Source organism: Hippocampus guttulatus, chromosome 2 (genome assembly GCF_054856545.1).
Source record: "Hippocampus guttulatus isolate MCC_2025c chromosome 2, RoL_Hgut_1.0, whole genome shotgun sequence".
Taxonomy (NCBI): domain Eukaryota; kingdom Metazoa; phylum Chordata; class Actinopteri; order Syngnathiformes; family Syngnathidae; genus Hippocampus; species Hippocampus guttulatus.
In genome coordinates, this window is record NC_141262.1 from 27379658 (window position 1) to 27402269 (window position 22612).

The 22612-nt window shown below is 45.7% G+C and overlaps 1 protein-coding gene across 1 annotated transcript; it reads right to left on the minus strand.

Annotated features, from left to right (window-relative positions):
* Positions 1-806: 806 nt before the first annotated feature.
* sema4f (sema domain, immunoglobulin domain (Ig), transmembrane domain (TM) and short cytoplasmic domain, (semaphorin) 4F) lies at positions 807-22234 on the minus strand. The gene is made up of 15 exons (XM_086105150.1): positions 21549-22234; positions 7156-7301; positions 7011-7070; positions 5840-5941; positions 5658-5769; positions 5453-5572; positions 5208-5362; positions 3923-4104; positions 3711-3840; positions 3222-3435; positions 3043-3152; positions 2785-2936; positions 2632-2687; positions 2316-2506; positions 807-1884 (listed from the first exon to the last, which is right to left on the minus strand). The coding sequence occupies exons 1-15, from the start codon at positions 21637-21639 to the stop codon at positions 1264-1266; spliced, it is 2442 nt and encodes an 813-aa protein (XP_085961276.1). The 5' UTR covers positions 21640-22234; the 3' UTR covers positions 807-1263.
* Positions 22235-22612: the final 378 nt, after the last annotated feature.

Sequence of the window (22612 nt, forward strand, 5' to 3'; positions counted from 1 at the left end):
ATCACTGAACGAAGACGAGGAAATGGGACAGTTTGATTACTTTGTCTTTGCTGTCATCTGCTGCTCACTGAATAGAAAGCACTTTACAGCCATCCAATGGAAAAATCCAAATTACACGTGCCACTGGGTTGGTGTTGTTTTATTTGTTGGCAGTTTCACTGTATCACAGATTTGTCAATCGTATTGATGCAGATTTTGCGCTGATCATTTTTACACGCGGACCGTGACTGCCAGGGCTGGGCTGGCCATCTGTCCTTCAGATGCCTGGTGGGTTAGCGTCTTTTGGGTTAAGGCAGTGCCATTTAATTAATTTCTTCCATTCTACCTCAAGACAAGCTCAAAATTTCGAGACAGCAGCCCATTAATTAACAAATTGAACCAATCACCCAACTGATGGTGATTGGTTCTAAATATATCTATATCAATATAGATATATATATATATATAGGTACCTCGTAGCTCATATATGAAGTCTGCAAAGTGTGAATTTTTGTTCTATGAATAAGTTGGAGGATTACTCGAGAAATGCAGAAGGATGTCCAAAAAGTGAATACATTTAAATGGTGTAGAATAACTTCATTACAATTATTTACGACCCAAAAAGAAATCTCTGTCATCCATCTAATATCTTTGCCATTGATGTATAGTGACAAGGAGAACAAATTCATGCTCTTTCATGACGATAGGTACTATTGACCTGTGTTTCCACTTGGATTTCTTTTGTGTGTGTGTGTTATACTCTTGAGGTTTTTCTCATGTAAAATATGTGCCTTGGCTCAATGAAAGATAACCCTTCCACATTTGCCTGATGTATCTTCGGTTTTCGAAATATGATTTATTACAAAAACACAACAAAACAATACACAAGCAACCCACATTAAGAGAACAAGCTGGTGCAAAGCCAGTCATCCAGGGAAGGACCCCGTCAAGATCACAAGACTCTTTCGGTCCCTGCAAGCGAACACCGACACGTTCAGTTTACGGCTCGACTGTCCTTTGGTGCCCTTCGAAATCGGCGGGGGTCCCGGATCGAGAGAAGTTGTGTTTTGCAGTGCAGTGTTCTTTGGATGAAAGGAGAAGAGTCCTTCAGTCACTCTTCCGATTGCACATGACCAACACGGTCTGCTCCAGAAAACGTATGACATGACACATCATGATATGGAATTTTGAAGCATCTCTTCATGACACCATCCATAGGCAGTGACGATTTGTGTGGGGGCTGCTCAAGCCCCCCCAGTGGCTCCTGGATGAAGAAGTTGCTTCTCAAATGGAGCTTTCTTCACATGGAGCGAGGGGTGCTGCTGATTTAAACATGGGAAACTTGGCCAACTCTTCCTCTAGTCCCGTTATCCCTTCCCCCAGGCTCTCATCCAGGTCAATCCCCTCCATCGGATCCTTCTCCTTCGCCTCGGAACTCCCTCCCTCCCCACCGGCAGTCCGTCCGTCCAGAACGTCCACTGACAAAATGTTGTAGTTGGCATACGAGGTGTTTCCCCTTCCGTTTCTGGCTTTGGTGCCGGCTGTTGTGGCGCTCCCACTGTTGCCATGGTGACCGGCGTTTCCCTGCTTCCGGCCTTGGCTGGCGTTGGCGGCTGCGATCCCGTTGCGTTTCTCCGACAAACGGAACCCTGGCTGCGGGGCGGCGGCGGAAGCGACCAGCAAGTCCCGCCCCACCTTCCGTTCTTCGCGCGGACCTCTGGCGTGCCGGCGTTTGACAAAGTGGATGACCGTCGCCCCAAACAGTATGCCGGCCAGGAAGAAGAAGACATAAAAGGCCACCACGTGACGAGTGCATCCCGCCACGGCTCCCGCAGTGCTGGGGTCCTCAAGTGTCAGCTGATAGGCCGCCCGACGGCAAGTGGTGGGCTCATGGATTTGGCCTTCCTGTTTCGGGAGGGGAGACGTTTATTGGCTCGGTTGTGATTGGACTGGAGGATGAGGAGCATCTACGTATGTGTGTGTGAGTGTGTGTGTACACACACACTCACAACCACACACACACACACACACACACGCACACAAACAGAATGCATTAAAATGTATCTACGTTTGTCTCCATCACAGGTGTCAAAGTCAAGGCCCGGGGGCCAGATCCGGCCCGCCACATCATTTTATGTGGCCCGCAGGAGCAAATCATGTATGTCAACTTTCATGATCCTTGCTGAAATCTGGACCGAAATGTCAAATTCTCACGGGTCATAAACAACATTGAGATTTTGCATTGGCCCTCCAAGGGAAGCGGTAACTCCGAAGTGGCCCGCAACAAAAAAATGAGTTTGACACCCCTGGTCTACATTTTCTATCCCGGCCGGTACCTGGCATGAACAGATGTAAGTCCCCAGTCCATCTTTGGTGACGGTCACCTCCAGGTCAGGGTGTCGCTGCTTGGTGAGACTTTTGGGAGGGTGCTTCCAGCTGCAGGGCCTGGGAGACAGCTGGGCACACGGCAACAGGAGCTGCAGACCCAGGGACACACGCAGCTCCTTGATGGACGGAGAACAGCGCTCTGGCGCCCAGAAAGAGCAGGGAAGTGTGTGAGACGTCAAGAGGACTTCATATTTTTTTTCAGCCGGTTTGTATTGAGCAGCGTTTTTCAATTTCAAATCGTGTATATGTGTGTGATAAATATACCTTCCTGGGTGTCACATTTACTTAAGGCTTCTTCAACTACATCTCCATTGCCAGGCCTGGACAGACACACACACACAGACACACACACACAGCATGAGCATTGCATATTCGCGAGGCAGCGGCATTTGTCGGATCTTGAATGGCCGAACTTACGCCGCTGTGGAGCGAAGGCAGCGTTCCTCGCTCGAGTCCCACTCGCAGCCCAGTTCTCGGAATCGGGCGCACAATTTGCAGCTTAAATAGAGCGTGCATTCTTCGGACTGGATGCGAGCGAGAGACAGCGGGCTGCCCACCACAGCCCAACCCTGACAAACGGGAAACGGCAGGAAACCGGGCCAGCTGATGAATGCGTTGCGTGCGGTGGGCGCGCTGGTGAAAAAGGCACGCAGGCACAGACAAAGGCCACTTTACCTGGTGCAGCAAAATATTGTTGACCGGCTCTGTCGTCTCAAATAAAGGAACCTCGCGGAGTAAAGTGGCATTCTCGCCGATGACCGCCACCTGATGGAGCTCCCCGAAGTCTGATGACGCAACAAGCATGGACACTTATCCCTGCGTTTCTACTCTTCTAAAATATTTCTCACTCTTACCTGTTCCGAGGTGCAACAATGCTTCCCTTTGGCCCTCTCTGCGACCGATCAGCGTGACGGCCAGTTTGGTGTACGCGACTCCTTTTCTGACCAGCAGGGGCGCTGCGTTGACACTCTGCTGCATGAGGGGGTGATTCCTCACGTACGCCAACAGGTTGTCGGGGATTTTTAGGGAGGAGTCAAAGCCCTGTGCCCTCAGCGCGTTGTTCAGACACTTTCAATGTTGGGGGAAGGAAGGAAAAGACCGTGAGAGTGACTATGTGTCACGTGATCAGAAAGACCACCCAACATCTACAACCGCAAATGAAAGAGTAATTTTAAAACCGAAGATGTTGTTTCGGTTAATTTTTTTTTCAGCATTTATTTGATTTTCATTTTATTTTTTTGTAAATGTAATTTTTTTTTTTTGTGAACTATAATAACTGCTCCAGTGTTATTGGACGGTGGTTTCTTGAATTGTAACATAATGGAGCGTTGAGAGGTCAATACCTGGCCAGGCCGCGGCAGGCCCACCGGCGTGGGCGTGTCGGTTTTGTCGCTGCGCTTCTTAAATGGGCCGTTCATTGCCGCGACGATGTCCGGCACACTGAAAACGCACACTGCCGACTGCTCGGGTTCCCTGGAGCGCAGGCGAGACGACAGAACGGTCCCCGTGAAACTTAAGACGACGTGGCGGGCTCGAGTGCGCTACCGCAGCTTACCACTGTGTGGTGAAGAGTCCATAGAAGTGCGTGCTGCTGGCTTCTCGGGGTGAATGTCGCAAGGTGAAAACGTCCACCAGGACATCGAAGCGCTGATGTTGCAATTTGTCCTCACAAACCAGCTCCGCCTTGAGGAAGGTGGTCCAATGTTGCTGCAGGGTCCTGAGACCTCCCATGTCGGACTGAGAGCAAGAGAAACGTTTGCGTCAATTGATGCAATGTAAGAGTCCGATAGATGCGCCGTTCACTGAGGTGTCATGATGAGCGCCAGAGTCAGCTGCAGCAGCCAATCATATTGCAGCGAGGCATGTCCTGCTTCACTGAGACGTCCCAAGGCCTCTCTAAGTCAATCGTATCATACATCGGATTGCAAAGAGGAGAAGATGACAGCTCGTCTTGAAGAACTGATCGCCATTTGCCAGTTGTTGGCCATCAGGAGCTCCAGCGAAAGACTTAAGGCAGACAGAATTGTTCTCAAAACAACTATTATTTTGGATTCTTTCGACTGGATTCTGTGCCGCCCCGATGCTGGAGTCCCCGTTATTTCTTCATTTTCCTGTGCCCCGTGTTACTGTTTGGGAGCTAGCAGAGGGTCATCTACATGGCAACGAGCCGATGTGTTGGCGTGCCGCTGGGACAAAGGACTCAGACTCACGCGTACACACTTATATGATCACAGAAATGCAATACACACTTTATTATCAACCAACGTCCTTGTTTGCTTCCCCCCTGACTGCTCTCCCTTCCTCTATTATGGTTCACCTGCAGATGTGATGTGGTGACGCTCAATGGGTTGTGACCCTGCCGTCTGCAGAAGGGCTATAATGCCCCCAGATACTCGTCTGTGCATGTTTACTGAGTTTATTTTCCAAATTCATAATGTGTTCCCCTTACAGGAGCTCAGTCTGGGGCTGTTTTTTTTTTTTTTTTTTTCATTTACCCACCCACCCCTCCGCTAAAGGCAACCTGATGGATTTCCATTCTGGATCCTCCTGTTGGTCATTGTTTTTCTATGTCTCCTGGATGGGTTGTGTCTCTTCCATTTCATACACCATGTGGTGCAATGACTAAAGCAATTCTGATGCTGACGCTGATCAGCAGGCACTAATATTAGTAGTTCTACACAGAGGATAAAGAATATATGACTGTGAGTAATGTTATATAGTATGTCTGCGACATAGATGCAAATTAGTATTAAGCTAGTGGACTAAATGGCTCATTGGTATATCAAGTACCTGAAGGATTTTATCACGAAGAATCAATAAAACCCAATTTGGATCCTCACCCGACACACTCGTGCCACTCTGGACACTCGGACTTTGGAATAGAAGTTGTACTCCATAGCCGCCTCATTGAAAAAGAAGTAGATCCTGTCGTCCTCTCCCGTCACGTTGTTGTCGGCTGACAGCTCCACGACAGAGGAGCTCACAAAGTCGGGTTCTGCGTGGCAAAAAAAAAAAAAAAAAACCTCACCTGACATCAGCACTAATGTTCTGCGCGTTGGCACGCTGAATTGTACCAAGGCCTCACCGTCAAGCCAGTGCACTTTCTGCTCGCTCCGGACCTGCTTCTGCTCCGGCCCCGTTGCCCGGGTGATATCGAATTCCGTGCCCCGGAAGTTGATGGAGGTGGCGGCATACAGCACGTCACCTTAGCATACGACAGAAGGATAAAGAGAGCGTTTTTTTTTTCCCCTTCAAAATGAAAAGATGGGATCACGACCGCAGCGACTCACCCGTCATGATAGCTGTGAATGGCTTCCGGGGGTCAAAGGGGACCTTCTTGCGGCCCATCTCCGTGATTACCTGACCATTGGCATCCTTCTGCAGGCTGAGGGAGGACATCTCCTGCGGGATGGCATTGGCAGGTTGTGTAGAATGACGGAAAATGACCAAATCTTGACAAAAACACACTCACTAGGAATGCACACTTGGGGTCAAAGGCATATGTGCCACACACGTAGATGTGTCGTCCATCCGCGTGAAACTCCAACAGCAAGATGTAGTTCCGGCACTCACCCTGCAGAGACCCCCGCCCCCCCAAAAAAACCATAAGTAACTACACACATAGTTTCATATAGACTTTTGTTCAAAGTCCATCTATCCATCCATTTTCTGATCCGCTTTATCCTCACAAGGGTTGCAGGGGGTGCTGGAGCCTATCCCGACTGTCTTCGGGCAATAGGCGGGGGACACCCTGAACCGGTTGCCAGCCAATCGCAAGGCACACAGAGACGAACAACGATCCGCACTCACACTCACACCTAGGGACAATTTTTGGGTGTTCAATCAGTTTGCCATGCAGTGTGGGAGGAAACCGGAGTACCCAGAGAAAACCCACACAGGCCCAGGGAGAACATGCAAACTCCTCACAGGAAGGCCGGAGCCGGAATGGAACCCAGTGCAGGCACTGTGAGGTCAACGTGCTAATCAGTGGCCCACCGGGCCGCCAGTTATTAACTTTTATCTCAATGAATTGTTTGAGATTCGGATATCACCAGTGTGTCCTTCTACCTAAATGTCCTACTTTCACGCTCTGATATCACTGCAGCGTGAACGTTTCACATTTTCCATAAATTTGACCTGAAAGCCAAATACAGTGAAACAACGAAACCAACAAAGTACACATATGTTTGTGTGTGTGTGTGTGTGTGTGTTTACATCTGATATCAAATTTGCTACAGTGAAAAAACCCCTGTTGTGAAAAATTTCTTGCTGCAAACATGATTTCGTTGTAGAGAAGTTTCACTGTATCCCAAACTTTTTATGAGTCATCGCGTATCTTCTGTCATTTCACAAGAGCGCAACTTTTGACATCAAAACTCTGCCATAGACGAAATGAAATCAAAAAGCCAAATCTGACATGTCCATAAATGACGAATAGGGCGTCAGAATTTGTATCATGCACAAGTTCCCCTTTTTCAACGGAAATGTGTACCCGACTGCAGAAGTGTGAGTTGCAGCAAGACGCGAAATGACTCGGCATTTCCTCTTTAGCATCATTTGGTTTTTCAAGCCCGAGCTGCTTCAGGCCACATCCCGTCTCACTTTTGATTGTGACACGCACAAAAACACAGTCGGTTTCTCACCTCGGTCTTTCCTTTCGTCATACAAGTATTCCTGCTCTCCTGCGGCACATCCCAAATCACCTAAAATGGGGGAAAAGCGTCAAATTGGAACGACTTTCACGTGGCTGCAATGACTCTCCGTTGCGAATGCTAATTGGCCCCTGACCATGCGTGGTCTCTCGTTCAGCCTGTTGGTGTCCACCGCCACGACGGTGTCCCTGGCGCCCAGGAAGAGGACGCCCGACGTGGGATCCATCAGGAATGCGCTGAAGTTGCTCACAGCCCCAAACTCCTGCCGACCTAAAACAGTGTCTGTGGGGGTAAAAAAAACAAAAAAAAAAACAGACGGATGTCATCATATGTCCAAATACGGTCAATTCCACATTTTTGGACAAATCAATCCTATTTGTCTGGCCCTACGGCGGCCATTCTTTTCACGCATTATTAACCGATATAAAGCATTGAAAATAGTTTGAGAGCAAATCGGGCATGCGGCATTGATTGAGATGGAAAGTCTGGATGATTATTTTACCCGCAATAAGTTTGAGGAAGTGATTTGAGAGATATGCACAATAATAGCTTCTATTATCACTTATCACTGACATGAATTTCCACTGCCCCCTCCGTCCTGACATTCACACACACACACGAGCACCCACTACCAAGTCAGTGTGTGTCTGTTTCCATTTGGCAAGAATGTCATTTCGCATTCACCAAGGAGCCATCTGTTCCACTAAAAGCCTCATGGCACTTTAAAAGCCACCATCGCTCTGTTGGAGCCTCGCATCCGAAGAACCAGCCAGTCACAGACACACACGCACGCACAAAAAGCTTATTATAGTTCAGGAAACTAACAAAATGAACCAAACTAAAACTGAAAAAAAAATGCGTGAATGAAATGGAATAAAAACAAAATTGCTCCAAAACTGAAACTACCTTTTACGAAACTACCTTTTAATAGAGCCACCTGAAACCAACTATAATTAAACACAAATGTCCTTTGTTTTAATTTTTGACAACATGAGCTTTCAGGGTTGATTTTAAAACATTAATGTTGGTATTAGTGTATGTCCGTACAGAAGAAGAAAGGTCAATTGTTGTTTGTTATACTTACTGAATACAAGATTTTGTGAATTTGCTCTCGCTAAACACTTCCAATCATAAAAAACAAAAATTCATTCTATAGCTAACAAAAACAAAATGAAAACAAAGTATTTTGAAAAAAAAAACTAATATAAATGAGCAACCCTAAAGATTTAAATAAGCTCAATGAATTAAAAATATATATCCAAAAGTCCAAACAAAAACAAAAAAAAACTAATGACACACACCTTGTCGGCCAGTAATGTTGCATATCCAGAAATCCCTCGCTATAACACAGCGCATCTTCCACAGCTTTGCAGTTTCACAGATTTTTTTTTGTGTATTTTTTTCTCCGGTGCATTGTGTTCTGCATCCTGATTGGCTAAATGACTGTCGACGAATGTCAACAGTCTTCAGGCCTCATCGCTGTCCAGCTTGCAAAGATTTCTCCATGAAAAAAACTCGAAACGTTCCGTTACACTATTTTTCAAATCTGCCAGTTGTTTGTAAGAAAACGTTGTCATTTTTGTTTGTTTTAAATGCTTGGGCCTGATAAAAGGTTTAATCTTTGGTTTCGTTCAAGACAGCATTGCATTGTATCCGTAATAATTGTAAAAAAAAAAAAAAAAATTAAACATGAATGAGGGATTAACTGTCGTGGGTTGCGGAGGGAAGTGGCAATGAACAAAATACAAAAGGATCATTCGATCGCCGTGACCTGCCTCTCCTCAACCGACGCCATCACCGCGCACTCGTGCACAATTGTGACATGAGTGCTGGTGACAGAGCCCAAAGGCGAGGTCTTCTGGAATGTCCTTCGGAGCTGGTCCTCAACCTGTGAGACCTTCCGCCCCGACCGCACCCCTCGGGCGGCACTGTCTGCCCTTTGCACGCACGCAGATGCGCATGTGCGACGATATGCGGGTTCAATAAAAGCCACCAAAATGCGCCATTTTCCCATGTAAAAATGAGAGGGCATCTTTGAAAATCACACCCCCTTACTTTGAGGAAGCGATTGTTGAGTGAATAAATGAAACAGTAGCCTTAAAATATAAACAGTCGCTTCCCTGGCATGAATCATTCATTCATTCAGCTTCCATTATACATGACTTGGGCCAGCAGGGAGGGAGTCAGCCTTCACGTGTGTGTGTGTGTGTGTGTGTGTGTGTGTGTGTGTGTGTGTGTGTGTGTGTGTGTGTGTGTGTGTGTGTGTGTGTGTGTGTGTGTGTGTGTGTGTGTGTGTGTGTGTGTGCGCTATACGCCTCATGAAATAAGGACCCTTGACATATACTAGTGCCTTGAGATACAAATAACCCGATTCACAAGGACAATATTCTAGAGCAACTTAAATCTGTCCGGTACTTTCTTTTTCGCCCCGCAGATCCCAGCTTCCAACCTCGCCTGTCATTTTCCGCTTCCCAATTCTTCCTTTCCCTCCCATAACTCTTGAGTTTCTCTGAGGCCAGCAGGCGAGTGGCTCGCACTGATAAGCAGTAGCACTACTAATCAGGCTTGCCCTAAATTCACCCATGCCCGCCAGAATTGTGTGGGTGTGTGCGCATGTGTGTATGTGTGCGCACGCGCGCGCAGGAGCCCGTGGTGGCCATCGCAAGGGAGGTATGTGTGCATAACCATTGCTCGAGTCTCTCAGTGAATGCGAATCCTGCGACTTGTACCTTATCCATGGAGCACCACAAGCCACCCTGTTGCGTAATAACGACATCTGTTGAGATTAAATAAGATAAATGTCTATCTTATATAAGAAAATTATGACAGTGTTAATAAGTCAAGACCTTTCACCTCACCCCGAACTATGTTTAAATTAAACGTCCTCCAGCAGTTTACACATGAGAGACGCCAGGAGAACTTCATCAGTCTCGGTTGAATGAAGTCGTGGGGGATTAACGGTCTTATTATTTCCAGTGTCGGGCTTTGGGTGATAGATGAGGCGATGGGCAAAACTGCAAAGTAGGTGCTGCACTCCAATGGATGCTGGCGTGTGGCTGCCATTAAAAAAAAAAGAAAAATGCACCTGGTTAAATGTGGTCAGAAGCAGCATACATATTATGTGTAATATATATATATACTGTAAAAAAGAAGTGTAACACACACACACCCGCACACAGATTCCCTGGAGAGAGTGTGGCCCAAACAGGATCACCTCAGAGATAAACACATATTGCACATGTTATGTCACGACTCCCTCTGGCCGAATCATTGCGTCCCTTTGCATCGACTCGAACGCCCCGAGAGCCGCACCTCCTTGACACTTGGGCGCACGCAGACACACAGTCATACTTGAATAAAACATGTGCCAAGAGATCCGGGTGCGCGTCTGCATGCATGATCATGTGTCACACACAATCGATCAGCGCAGACACGAGGGCCCTCAAATATGCTTGTGTGCTTTTATTTATTCATCGCGGCAGGGCACACGCCGGCCTGCTTGGCTGAAAGCAAAAGTACTCGCATTCGATACTTCAGTCGAAGTAGAGATACTCGTGTAAAAATGACTTTTTCACGGCGGCTGCATGTGTTGGTGTTTAGGTCAAAAGGGCATTTCCCACGATGCCCCGTACATCTTGGCTTTTCTGCGATGTCATCGGCACCCTGCTCTTCGAGAGCAGGACAAAAGGAGGCGGGGCTTTTTCTTCCCAGCTGATACAATTGGAAGGGGGGGGGCAAGAATCGGAAACGCTCCTTGATGACCTTCTTTTCTCAACATGAGCGCGCGTGCCGTCTTTTATGAACTCCTCCCTGCTGTTTAAATGGTCATGAATACGACATGAAGTCATCAGTGATGAGACCGCTTACCAGGAGGATGAAGTGGGGAACCTTCCATCTGCCCACTCTCATTTACTCGCCAGTGACACACACAATAAGTGTGTGTGTGTGTGGGGGGGGGGGGGGGGGGGGGGTGCAAGCGCATGCCTCTATGAGGAGTCAGCCTACGCAACTCAAAGTGGGTCGCTGAGCGGGGTCGATACTCATTCATGTGGTGGTGTGGCGAGCCTTGATCAGGTTGGTTGGAATCAACAGAGCCAGTTGGTGATATAACGTAAGCAAATAATTGTTTAGTCATGTCTGTGTTCGTCGTTCAGACTGTAAATACACCACAAACTATCAGCCCAAAACAGTTTGACACTGTATCGCCTTGGAACTTAAACATTGAGGGATCAAAGAGTTAGTGAGGAATTAACACTAAATGCCGCCTAAGTGCGTGTGCCTGTGTCAAATGCGCTCCTTAACTTCCACTTAACCACCCAGGCTAAACTTAACTCAACTCCACAACAAGCAGGAGTTCGGCAGATAGGCAACAGTCATATTGTATTTGAAACAGCCGCGTACCTTTGCTTTCGAGAAGTCCTTTTAGCTTCATGCTCACAAAAAATGCTAAATGCCATTGACGCACTCAAAAATAGCATCCGTGTCATGGTTTTATGAATTCTCAATCAATGTACCTGTATATTTAAATGAAATCCATAGAGCAACACATGTAGAAAGATAATATATACATTCTTTATCCGCTGCGAAGAACAGCTAATAGAGGACAAGGGTTTACTGATATTTTCCTCATCAAAAAGCACATTTGAAATATTTTTATTGGTTTTTGGTCCAGCATATTTTTAGCAGCATTAGCATGGGCTCTCCTTTGACAGGATTCTGAGTAACTGCAATATGAGTGCTTCAAGCCTCCTCATCGTCCAAAAGACCAATGCTAAACCAGACAGCAAAAAAAAAAAAAACCCTGCAGGGCCTTCATAAAGTATTGAAAGGATGAGTCTTATTTTGCTTTTGTTTTTGCCTGCAGAGACACGCCCTCCTGAGAGCGCCTGTTCCATTATGTAATCAGATCTGTCATTCATGTGTGAAAGCTGGCGAGCAGGAAGACTCAAAATAATCCGCATGCACGGCTGTTTACTTTCTCCCTCACAAACGGGACGTGGTGATGTTGTTGACTGCCACATGCATATGTCGCAGCGGTTTCTTTGTGCCACCTTGGAGTGTTGTGACTTTCCCCTTGGCCACTTCTCTCCGTGTTCCTCAGCGCCAAGCAGGGCCGGCAGGGGTGGTCACTCTCTTCTAATAAGCCCCCATATCATTGAGATGAACCGCCACCAATGAGAAATCTCCCTCTCCCCGAACCGCTCAGACCAACTGTCTGCTTGATTAAACCCAAAGCGGGAGGGATGGACCTCCCTTTTCATCTTCTCTTGGGCTGAGGAGACGTGACAGCTCGTCACCACTTGAGGTGACATGATTTATGGCAACCTGAGGGAGACTGAAGCCTGCCTTGCTCATGCCTTGCCAGTTCGAAGCCAACCCAAATCTGTTCTACCCCCTGCTGTCAACATCAGATCTAAACTAAAACAACCTGCTTCTCCACCCAAACAAGGACGCGTGTGTGCGCAAACGCTTGCGTAGTACAATCTCGCTCACCACAAAAACAACTACAGATGAGGCCATAATTGCACAAAGTGCAATTTCAGTGTTGCAGCGTGGTTCAAGTCTTGGTCATGCATCACAACACAACATCTGCATACACAAACACACACCTAAAAAAGGGCGGGGCTCATGAAGGAAATAATGCTCAGGTAGTTAGTACAGGCTGTGTTTGCTCGCCAGCCTTGCGTGCCGTTTGCTTATTTAATGTTTGATTAACACAACGGGCTCTCCTTCACAATGGCTGATCTGATGACTGGTGATCAGATATGCAAAAGGGAGTAAGGTGCACACACACACACACACACACACACACACACACACACACACACACACACACACACACACACACAGTACAGGTGAGTAAGAGCACAAAGGCGGGGTACTAACAAAAGCTTCAGGACAGTGCGTGTCGTTTTCACACATGAAGGTCATCTCCTGCATCTGTGTGTCTCACGCAGAGCAAAACTACACCGCATGCATGCGACGCCCATACACAAATACAAGAACCCGAATGATACGCCCTCTGGGACCTCACTTGACATTGTCATCACCGCCACAATTGCTCACGTATTGTGTTCCGAGGTTTGCACAAAATGACTCATGGGAAAGTCGGCCCATGGAGGTGAGACATCAAACCAATATGCAGCAAAACGCATTCAGAGCTCAAATGTCAGCGCTGACTGACAAAACGTCTTTTGACACCCAGCTGCATGTGACAGAAGAAAGGGAAGCAGCGCACTAGTAAATCTGTTGCTCATTAGACAGCAAAGAGTGGCGAGAAGTGTTGAAAGCCATTGACACTGTTAATCATTTGTCAAACATGGTCAGAGTATCAGGTTTGAACAGTGCTGCCTATTGTGTCTGCATGTGTTTGACTATGTACAGTGACATCATAAAAGGGACGCACGCACACACACACACACACACACACACACACTGTTAGGAAACGAGCCTTACTTTAACGGACATCACGCGTCATCCTAAAATCCTATTACTAGACGCGATGCCGAGAAATTAACTTAAGTCTACACACACACACACACACAAACACACACACACACACACACACAGCATGAGCTAACCCATATGTTTAAAGGGATAAGTCCACATCAACCCCAAGTGGAACGCATTAACTACTGTACCTCACTAAATGCTAAAGCCAGGCTTTTAAAATAACATACGCAAACAGTCCCATTAGATTGTTTTTATAGATTTATATATACATATAAAACGCACGGAATTACTCCGTCTGTGGTGTTCCACAGGGCTCAATTGTGGGGCCTCTGCTGTTCTCACTGTATCTGCTTCTTTTGGGTTACATCTTAAGTAAACCTGGTATTTCCTTCCTTCCACTGCTATGCGGGTGACGCTGGCGGTCACAACAGAACCCCCACCTCAATTCCTTTCCCCCATGACATGCATGCACTCACAGCCGACTACGAGGCACTCTGAAGCGGCCATGTAACTAGACTATCGGAAGGGAAGACAGGGGGCGGGGGACAGAGCTCAATTTTGAATTGAATTGTGAGTTCAAGAGTGAGGAAATAAAATAAAATTACCTGAATCCATGCTTGTAATGCATGCCACCTAATTCTGCATTACATCCATTGTGAGTCATCAGGACAAGAAGCATTTTAATCTCATCTGGACTGCTGGGATCACATTTGGGTCAATGTCTTGGCGGAAAATGACGCGGGGCATGGGAGGGGGGGGGGGGGGGGGGTTGTAAAATAAGAAGCACTTAAACTGATGAGGTTACTCGAGATGCTCCTTGACGTCAGAGTTCCAGCGGGTGGAATGTTACTCCAAAGTCAAACACACTTCCATACTACCCAACCGTTAACAGATTTTCTTTCAAATCATTTAGCGCACAAGCTGCAGATCTTGTTTTGCAACACATTCACGGCAGTGAGGTTATGCTTTTAGGATAAGCAAAAGCTTCAAACGATATTTATTATATCAATTTATCGCTGAGTGAGCTAAAATGGACATGATCGTTTTTTCCCAGACTTGATGAAAGGTCATTTTCATGTGTTTGTTTACACACGTCATCAACATTCTGTAGCGCTGCGTTGTTTCTTCTCCAGTCCGTCACTTAGCTAGCCACTGCGAGTGGCACGGATACAGGCTAGCGGTGGAACGAATTTTGAAAACAGTTTAAGCAGTTTGGTTTGACTGTTTCCAATGTAAAATAGCTGTTGAATTGAGAGATTACAGCTCCACGGAAATTGCTCTACGTTTGGACAAAAACATCAGTTTGTGTGCACCAAAACAAGACAACTCGAGCTTTTTGTTAGATCAGTTGAAAATAACAACCTTTGTTGAGCCAGGGGTACTAAACAAAAATATAAAAATGTTCAATATCCTTGACAATTGTAAGATAATTGCACTTAAAAAGGATGTACTTTAATTATGTTTCCTAGATTATTATCACTATATCGGTGGCAGTTAATTAAAACAAAAATGATACTGTCGTATATCAGTGGGGAAATGCGTTATCACAACAGGCCTCTATATATATATCTGCCAAACATTGCGATGTAAAAGATATACGTACACCACGCCCTAAACAGTGCTGATCTGAGAAAAGCAGTTTAGGTCATCTCTCCCTTGGTGCATTTAATTTCCACCTGACACTACCAATTAAAAGCAACCACAGTAAAGAAAGCAAATCGTGGGTGTGGGGGGGCCATGAGGGATTGGGAAGGGGAGGCACAGAGGGTGGAATTTAATGAGAGGTGTGCCCACACATGCACACACATAACGACCACTCCTGCAAACACAAGCAGGCATTAACAGAGAGTACACTTTTTTTTTTTTTACTAGGCTGTACAGTAGCGCTTAGACACAATAGGAAGTTGCTGTGTGAGTCTGCGTGTGCAACAGGGAAGACTTGGAGGTTTTCCTTTGTGCCAGCCTGTGCCAGTTTCCTGCCATTAATGTTTCGCTTTCCACTACCAGCGCAGTATCAACGATCAAAACCCCACTCAGCCAACACACAAATGCACAATATTACAACTTCATACTCAAGGATCCATTGCTCAGCACTGTGGAGAGCCTGCGCTTGGGGTGTGCGTGACGGTGCGTTTGGCTGAGCTGCAAATGAGTTTGAGTGCATCTTTGTTTTCCCTCCAAACCGGTTCAGCCAAAGGCGCTCGTGTGAACAGGTTCGACCTGACTGGAGAGAGAAAGTTTATGCAGGTGCCCCTTGTCGTAGCCTCTCCAAAGGGAGTGGAAGAGGCCCTTTTGTCTCAAATTATTTTTGCAAAATAAAAAATTTTATCCACGCAGAATGAGACACATTCAAACTGGAGAGTCATCAATGTTGAACATTTATGGGAGATTTTTCATGTCACTGCTTTATTAATTGTAACCATATTGGAAATCTTTGTTCTTCTTGGCATCATCTTGAGAGGCTGGAGAAAGACATTAAACGCAATGAACATGGCTGATAATGCCAAAAGGCACGAATCATCATAACTATACTTCAAATCAATAATGTCCCCCGGGTGCCTTGATATGATTAAAAGAGCTGCAAAAAGATGTGACACTTTCATACAGGTTAATTTTAAAAAAAAAAAGTCCTCTACTGCTTAAGTGTCACCACCTGTTTCGAAATGCCCCAAACTGCTCTCTATGAATAGTAATTGCTTTCAACTTCTATCTGATGGCAGAGCTCCGGAGAGAGCCTGGGAATACAAGGAAGGAATTCCAATGAGTGGATGATTAATGATTTGGGGGCAATCTTCTAAAACCCGCTGTGGGAGGTGGAAGAAAAAATCTCAAGACACTAGATAAACATCAACAAGCGACACAAGATCTACTGGATTTTGATGAGTGGGAGGGAAGTGAGCGAGAAGGCTGGATGGCTGTGGGAGTTCGTGGATTAGGATGGCGGGAAAAAAAAATCCCATGGCAGCAACGCCATTTTAGCACTCCTTTGACCTTTTGAGCTCTTGTGTTTGAACGACGCATAGAATCAGGCAAGACAAAGGACGATGAAGACCAAAGGATGCCGAGCCACAAAGTGCCCCGATCGTTACAAGGGCCCGTGTAGACGACGCGACCTTTTCACGTCTGACTCAAGGTGACCTTCACTCAGAGCGGCTCCTAGGGACGTGTACGCAGGCAGCGCGTCATTCTCAAAGGGGGCGGGGTTAATGTCTGTGGGGTATAGGGGTTGTATTGTGGTTGAAAAACTTGAGAAGTGTTTGCTTTCTGTAGGTGGTACATTGTGACCCACATATCATTCCATCAAAAGCCAAAAAATAAAACGTGAATAAAAACGAATTATTTTTGTCATCCCTTTGATAATCCAACACACACAAAAAACCCCAACAGAAGATGGATGTACTTTTTTCATTATTATATACCAGTACCTCTTTGAGCGCAATTGCCGTCAACAGGAACAACAACAACAAGGAGCGCCATTGACGTCAGATGCCGTCAACTATGTTTTTCGTAACAATAGAAAGGTGTCTTGGCCAACTGTGGTTTTTTACATTGTGAAAGGTATTTTTTAATGGCCAGCAGATGGCAGCAATGAGTCTCTCCGGGATCAGATCGGTGTGCATCAAAACGTGGATGCTTGTGAACATGGCGACGCTCTGGAAATTTGACTGTTCCAGGCAGCTTGTGCTCGACCGTGTTCACCACGTTAAACCTACTACAAAAAGTGTCACAAAAGAGAAAAGATGATGGAGATTATTTAAATTTAGAAGTAGAAACGATGTTGGAATGTATACACAGATACACACACGACTAAATACTACTATTAGTAATTCGACTGAATTGTGTGGAAAATGTTTGTAAAGTATGACAAATACTCTGTGAGATCAGAAAGATCACTCGTAATTCTCTAGAGCAGCAAGAAGTCAATATCATTTTTACTTAAATGTCTGGCACTGAAATAGTTAAAGTGGGAGTTTAAAATTTTCAATAATTACTTTTTGTCATATTTTGCTAAGCTATTAGCAACAGTAGTACATGAGTAAAATGACCTGTGGATTTTTAAAAAATCTAATTTAGGTTTTTAAGAAACCTCAGCGCCAGAGAAAGATCAACCAACATGCGACAGCAGAGGTGACTCAATAGGTGTCAATCCTTTGCTATGCGCCCGCGGGCACACTCATCGTGGGCACCACCCTGCAGCCTTATGATTTCCCTTGCGTTTAAGCAACTTTGATGAAACTGCGGCCGAATATCAACTTTGGCAAAATAAAAATGATAATAAAATGATACCATCACCGTGGAATTAGCAACACTTGCACTCAACAGCTAAATTTATTACCGCTTTATGACTTTGAATTGATTGTAAATTGCAAAAAATACAACTTCAAACACTCTGCTATGAAGAAAGTATATTCTATGATGTCATGCTACCAACGTCGCTAACGCTGCCTCCTTTACAATGCTAATGCTAGCTCAGGATTGCTAGCATGCAAAATCAGATACCAACATAGTCCCATTTTTTGATTTTCAATTGCCATTTCAAAATGGAGAGAGTGTGATTGAGCCTATTCCTTCGCCAAATTGACATAGGCCAGACAGCGAAGCCGGGCATTTCAGAAGGAACTAAAGCAGACGCTAAAAGCCTTCACAATAATACCACACTGGCTTCTTTCAGCATCACAATGATGGGGAAATAATGGGCGGAGGACAGGGGAAGAATGAGATGCGTGGATGAAAAACACTTCTCTTGTCATGACATATAAAGCTTCCTTTTTATTCCCATCCGTGTGACACGAGCCACTGAAAGGCCATGTGTGTTTCGACCAGTGTTCTCCACTCAGAATCTCGACTGTGTTCAAAGCACGACATGAGGAGGACTTAGCTGAGCATAAGTGGACAAAACACTGGAGAACAGCATCAAATCCTCCTTGTTGCTGCTTGGAATTTCTCTCAGTGTCTGTTTTTATCTTGGCGCTGAAATGCACATTTCTTTCAGTGGGACTTAATTCCACTTTTTCCCCCCATAAGGAATCACCATCCACGCCCACACAAACATAGTTCGCCTCTAGCCAAGTGAAAACGTTGGCACTGAAGTACACGGAAACAATACATGTTGCATCTCTGGAGCTACTAGAGCGACTCCTGTTTGAATAGAACGTCCGCTTGGATGCGCTTGACTATAAATATGGTCAGAAAATACTTTTGCTTTGCAGTAGGATGGCACAAAGCACAACATAATGCCCGCTAATCGTATGTGTCGGGAGCTCAACTGTAAATGGATCCGTGCAGCCGCCGCCCCGCTGGGAGCCTTCCGACCCCCCATTGTGTGGCTGACCCCCTAACGAGTTTCACGTGGATGGCATTAAAAGTGTGGCTCAAGCTGTGGAAACCACTGGAAAAACAGAGACCACTAAAACCCCGTTAAATACAAGGTGTAGGTTCCAGACCCACCTGCGAGGAGGTGAAAATCCACAGCGTAGACTTATGAAAACCACTTTCTTAAAGTAATCCTCACTCACTGTTAAAAATATCAAAGACTAGCCTGTAGCATGACTTTGAGGAAACCCAAACAACAAAACTTCAAACGAGAGACAATCTTGTTTCAAGCTGTCTATTTGTCACTTACCGGTTAAGCTAACTGTAAAACTGACAAAGAAAAGAAAATGAAACATCATAGATATAAAATATTGTTTTATGAATGTCAGGTAGCTTAATGCCAACATACAATGCTACACGGCATTGACAGCTAACATCTACATCCAGAAGATGCTGCAGCCCAAAAATTTACCACGCCAAAGTGCACAAGTCTAAGTTAAAATAAATTTTACATAAATTAATACAGGGGCGGCCCGGTAGTCCAGTGGTTAGCACGTCGACTTCACAGTGCAGAGGTACCGGGTTCAATTCCAGCTCCGGCCTCACTGTGTGGAGTTTGCATGTTCTCCCCGGGTCTGTGTGGGTTTTCTCCAGATCCCACATTCCAAAGACATGCATGGCAGGCTAATTGAACAATCCAAATTTTCCCGAGGTGTGAGGGTGAGCGCGGATGGTTGTTTGTCTCTGTGTGCCCTGCGATTGGCTGGCAACCGATTCAGGGTGTCCCCCGCCTACTGCCCGAAGACAGCTGGGATAGGCTCCAGCAGCCCCCGCGACCCTAGTGAGGATCAAGCGGTTCGGAAAATGGATGGATGGATGGATAAATTAATACAATGAACATAAAAATGGACAAAAAAACCATGTAAAATATAAAATAAAATAAACATCCCATTCATACACTAGCGCAACACGCCAACTAGCTAACAGGTTAGCAAGTTATCAGTTGGCTGACTTCTTGGTCACTAAACCGGTCAGGAACCAGCTTTTAAAGCCACACATACACAAAATCATAAATACCACAGTGTACAACGTGGGGGAAATATATTGATACACCTCACATACATATTTTGTATGATGGAGAAAGCTTTAAAATACATATAAACGACAAACCTAATATATGCTTGCTACTTCACAGATAAGAGAGTGCTGAACTGTTAAATCCCTTTAAAAGGATTACTTTAAAATCTGCAACAAGATGGATTTCATCAAAAAGCAGCAGTTGGACAGCTTCACTGTATACAAGACAAAAATACACACACAAATACACACCACCTGGCCGCTCTCTTATATAACCGGGACTCGGCGACATCACGTGCCCGCACGCCGTTATTGTTTCTCGCTGTGTTTACAGTGACGTGATAATACAAGTAAAAGCAACGTTGAGGACTTCTCAGCGGACACACACGGTGACGCAACATCTTTTCCTCATCACCGCCTCGGTGTGTAAATACCGTCACATGGTCTTCCTCTTTGCCTTGAAACTTGTGATGGCATATTGTGTCCCTGCTGACCTCGCCGCTCACGACACAAAGAGGGAGTTTGTTGCAGACCAGGGTTTGCCTCGCCACCGGGCTTGCCTATTGGGCTCTCAGAGGCCGATTTGGGATGCTTTGACACAATAAAGGTAACAATTGCATGTGGGAATCACTTGACAAGCTGTTGATGCCTTTTGACATTTCAAACAAGCCTCCGCAGACTCCTGGCAATGTGCAGGGGCACAGAAATGCTGATTTTACTTCAGCTTGTGTAGTGTTTTTTTCCGGATTTCCTACTATACACACTTGCCAGTGACATTATTATCCAGATGCAATACAAAGTTGCTATTTATAATCATTATCCATCATTTTATTTCTATGCACATCTAATTTCAACGTGCTTCCAGTTCACAATATTCTTCAAACTACACTGCATTATACTGTAGTTTCTAAAAAGTGCTGAAGCCAATTCTGTTCTTATGCACACCACAAATGTTCCGATACTAACACATCGATACCACCTTACTGGCCATCACAGGAGACGCTGTGCATTATGCCCCCTAATATCTCTGGGGAGAGATTTGTCTCAAAATTATTCACACAAATATAACCACGATTGACACATGTTTTTCAGGTCCACAAACACATTCTTGATTTGCATGTTTTTTTCCCCATGTTGCGTGTGCATTTGGTTTACATATAATAAATCATAATAAATGCACATCAAACATTAAAAAAATGCATGTCAATTGCAAATACATTTGGGGAACGGAAAAACATGTGTAAATTGTGGCTAATGTGTGTGAACAACACGTGAAAATCCAACGAGACATCACCTAAGCGCAACGCCTTAAAAAAAATACAAATTAAAAAAGGATGCTAATGACAAATTGGTACTTTTAATGTTGGACACACAAATACACACCACCTGGCCGCATGAAACATACACCCTATTCAAGAAAAGTTTGTGTTTTCGAACAATATTTGAGTCGAAACACATTTTCATCACAATTAGCCCCGAGTAAACAAATGCAAGGAAAAGATCAGAAACAATTCAGTTGTCCACCCACCGCCGCCGCCATCAAAAAAATATTCAGCTGTGAAAAACTTGGCAAAGGGAGAATATTGATCGCAGGTGTGTCTCACACATTGTGGTCATTGAGTGGCCTCGATGACAAGATCCATGCCCAGTAACAATAGTTTTGCATCCAAGAAAGCATCAACTTACATTGCAGTCCGCTCACAGTCGCTGCCCAGGAGCCTGCGGGAAGCAGACAGCACACCGGCAGCAGGACGAACATGACGCTGGCAGGAGTCATCCGAACTCGGCTTCCGTCCCGTCCGAGTGTCCGCTGAAGTGTTGAGACGTCTTTGTTTTCAGCCGCGGGGCATCCTCGCGTTGATTCTCGACCAAGTTAGGAATAGCAAAGGATGATGAACTCGCGTTCGATTCCTGTTAGAACATTTCGCGCAGAGCTGCTGCCACATCGCTCGCCTGCGAGCGCTTCGCACAAGCAGGAGGAAGGGGGGGGGGGGGGGGTGTTGGGGGTGCGCGATGCACTCGTTGCAAAGGTGACGTTTTCTATCACCGGGTTCAAACAAGCTGCCGAGCGTCACTACTTGTCTTCACAAACTGCAACAAAAGTAATCCAAGTGGTGTCATCTTCTGCGGCGGGGGGTTAGCGCGTAATACCGCGGACGAGACAGCGAAGAGTCGCGCGTACGGCCACTCGGACCCGCGGACGCCAGTCCCTTCGGCTGAAGCACGCACATCAATACGCGCGTTGTTTAGAATAAAAATGTTGTGGGGTGGGGAAATTGAATAGGAAACAAGACGAAAGGGAGGAGGAGGCTTCTGTCAGAAAGGTTTACTGTACTTGCAGGCTGGCGCCAGTGTTCAGCACAGTACGACGAAATACGAATGCGAGACTCCGCCCCCGGAAGCGGCAGCGCACAACAGGTAAAAATGACGGAAGAACCGAACGGTTATTTTGCAAAAGTGTTTCGTAAAGTTTTTGCATGAAGCACCACCGGAAAAAAACACAACACTCACAGGTGTACAGTTTATTCTCTCTGCCCTGTGGGAATGAGACTATAATATAACTGCGGCTTGCTAGGGGATCGCCATTGCCTTTTCTTCTTGTTCTTAATTAAGTTACATGTCTTCCAATAGACATGTAACTTAATAAAACTTAAACTCCTTGTTGCCCGCCACTGTTTCGCTGCTGCTGATGTCCGAAAACGTGGCAAACAATAAAAAGGGACCAATTTCATGGGGTACAGAAGCAGTCA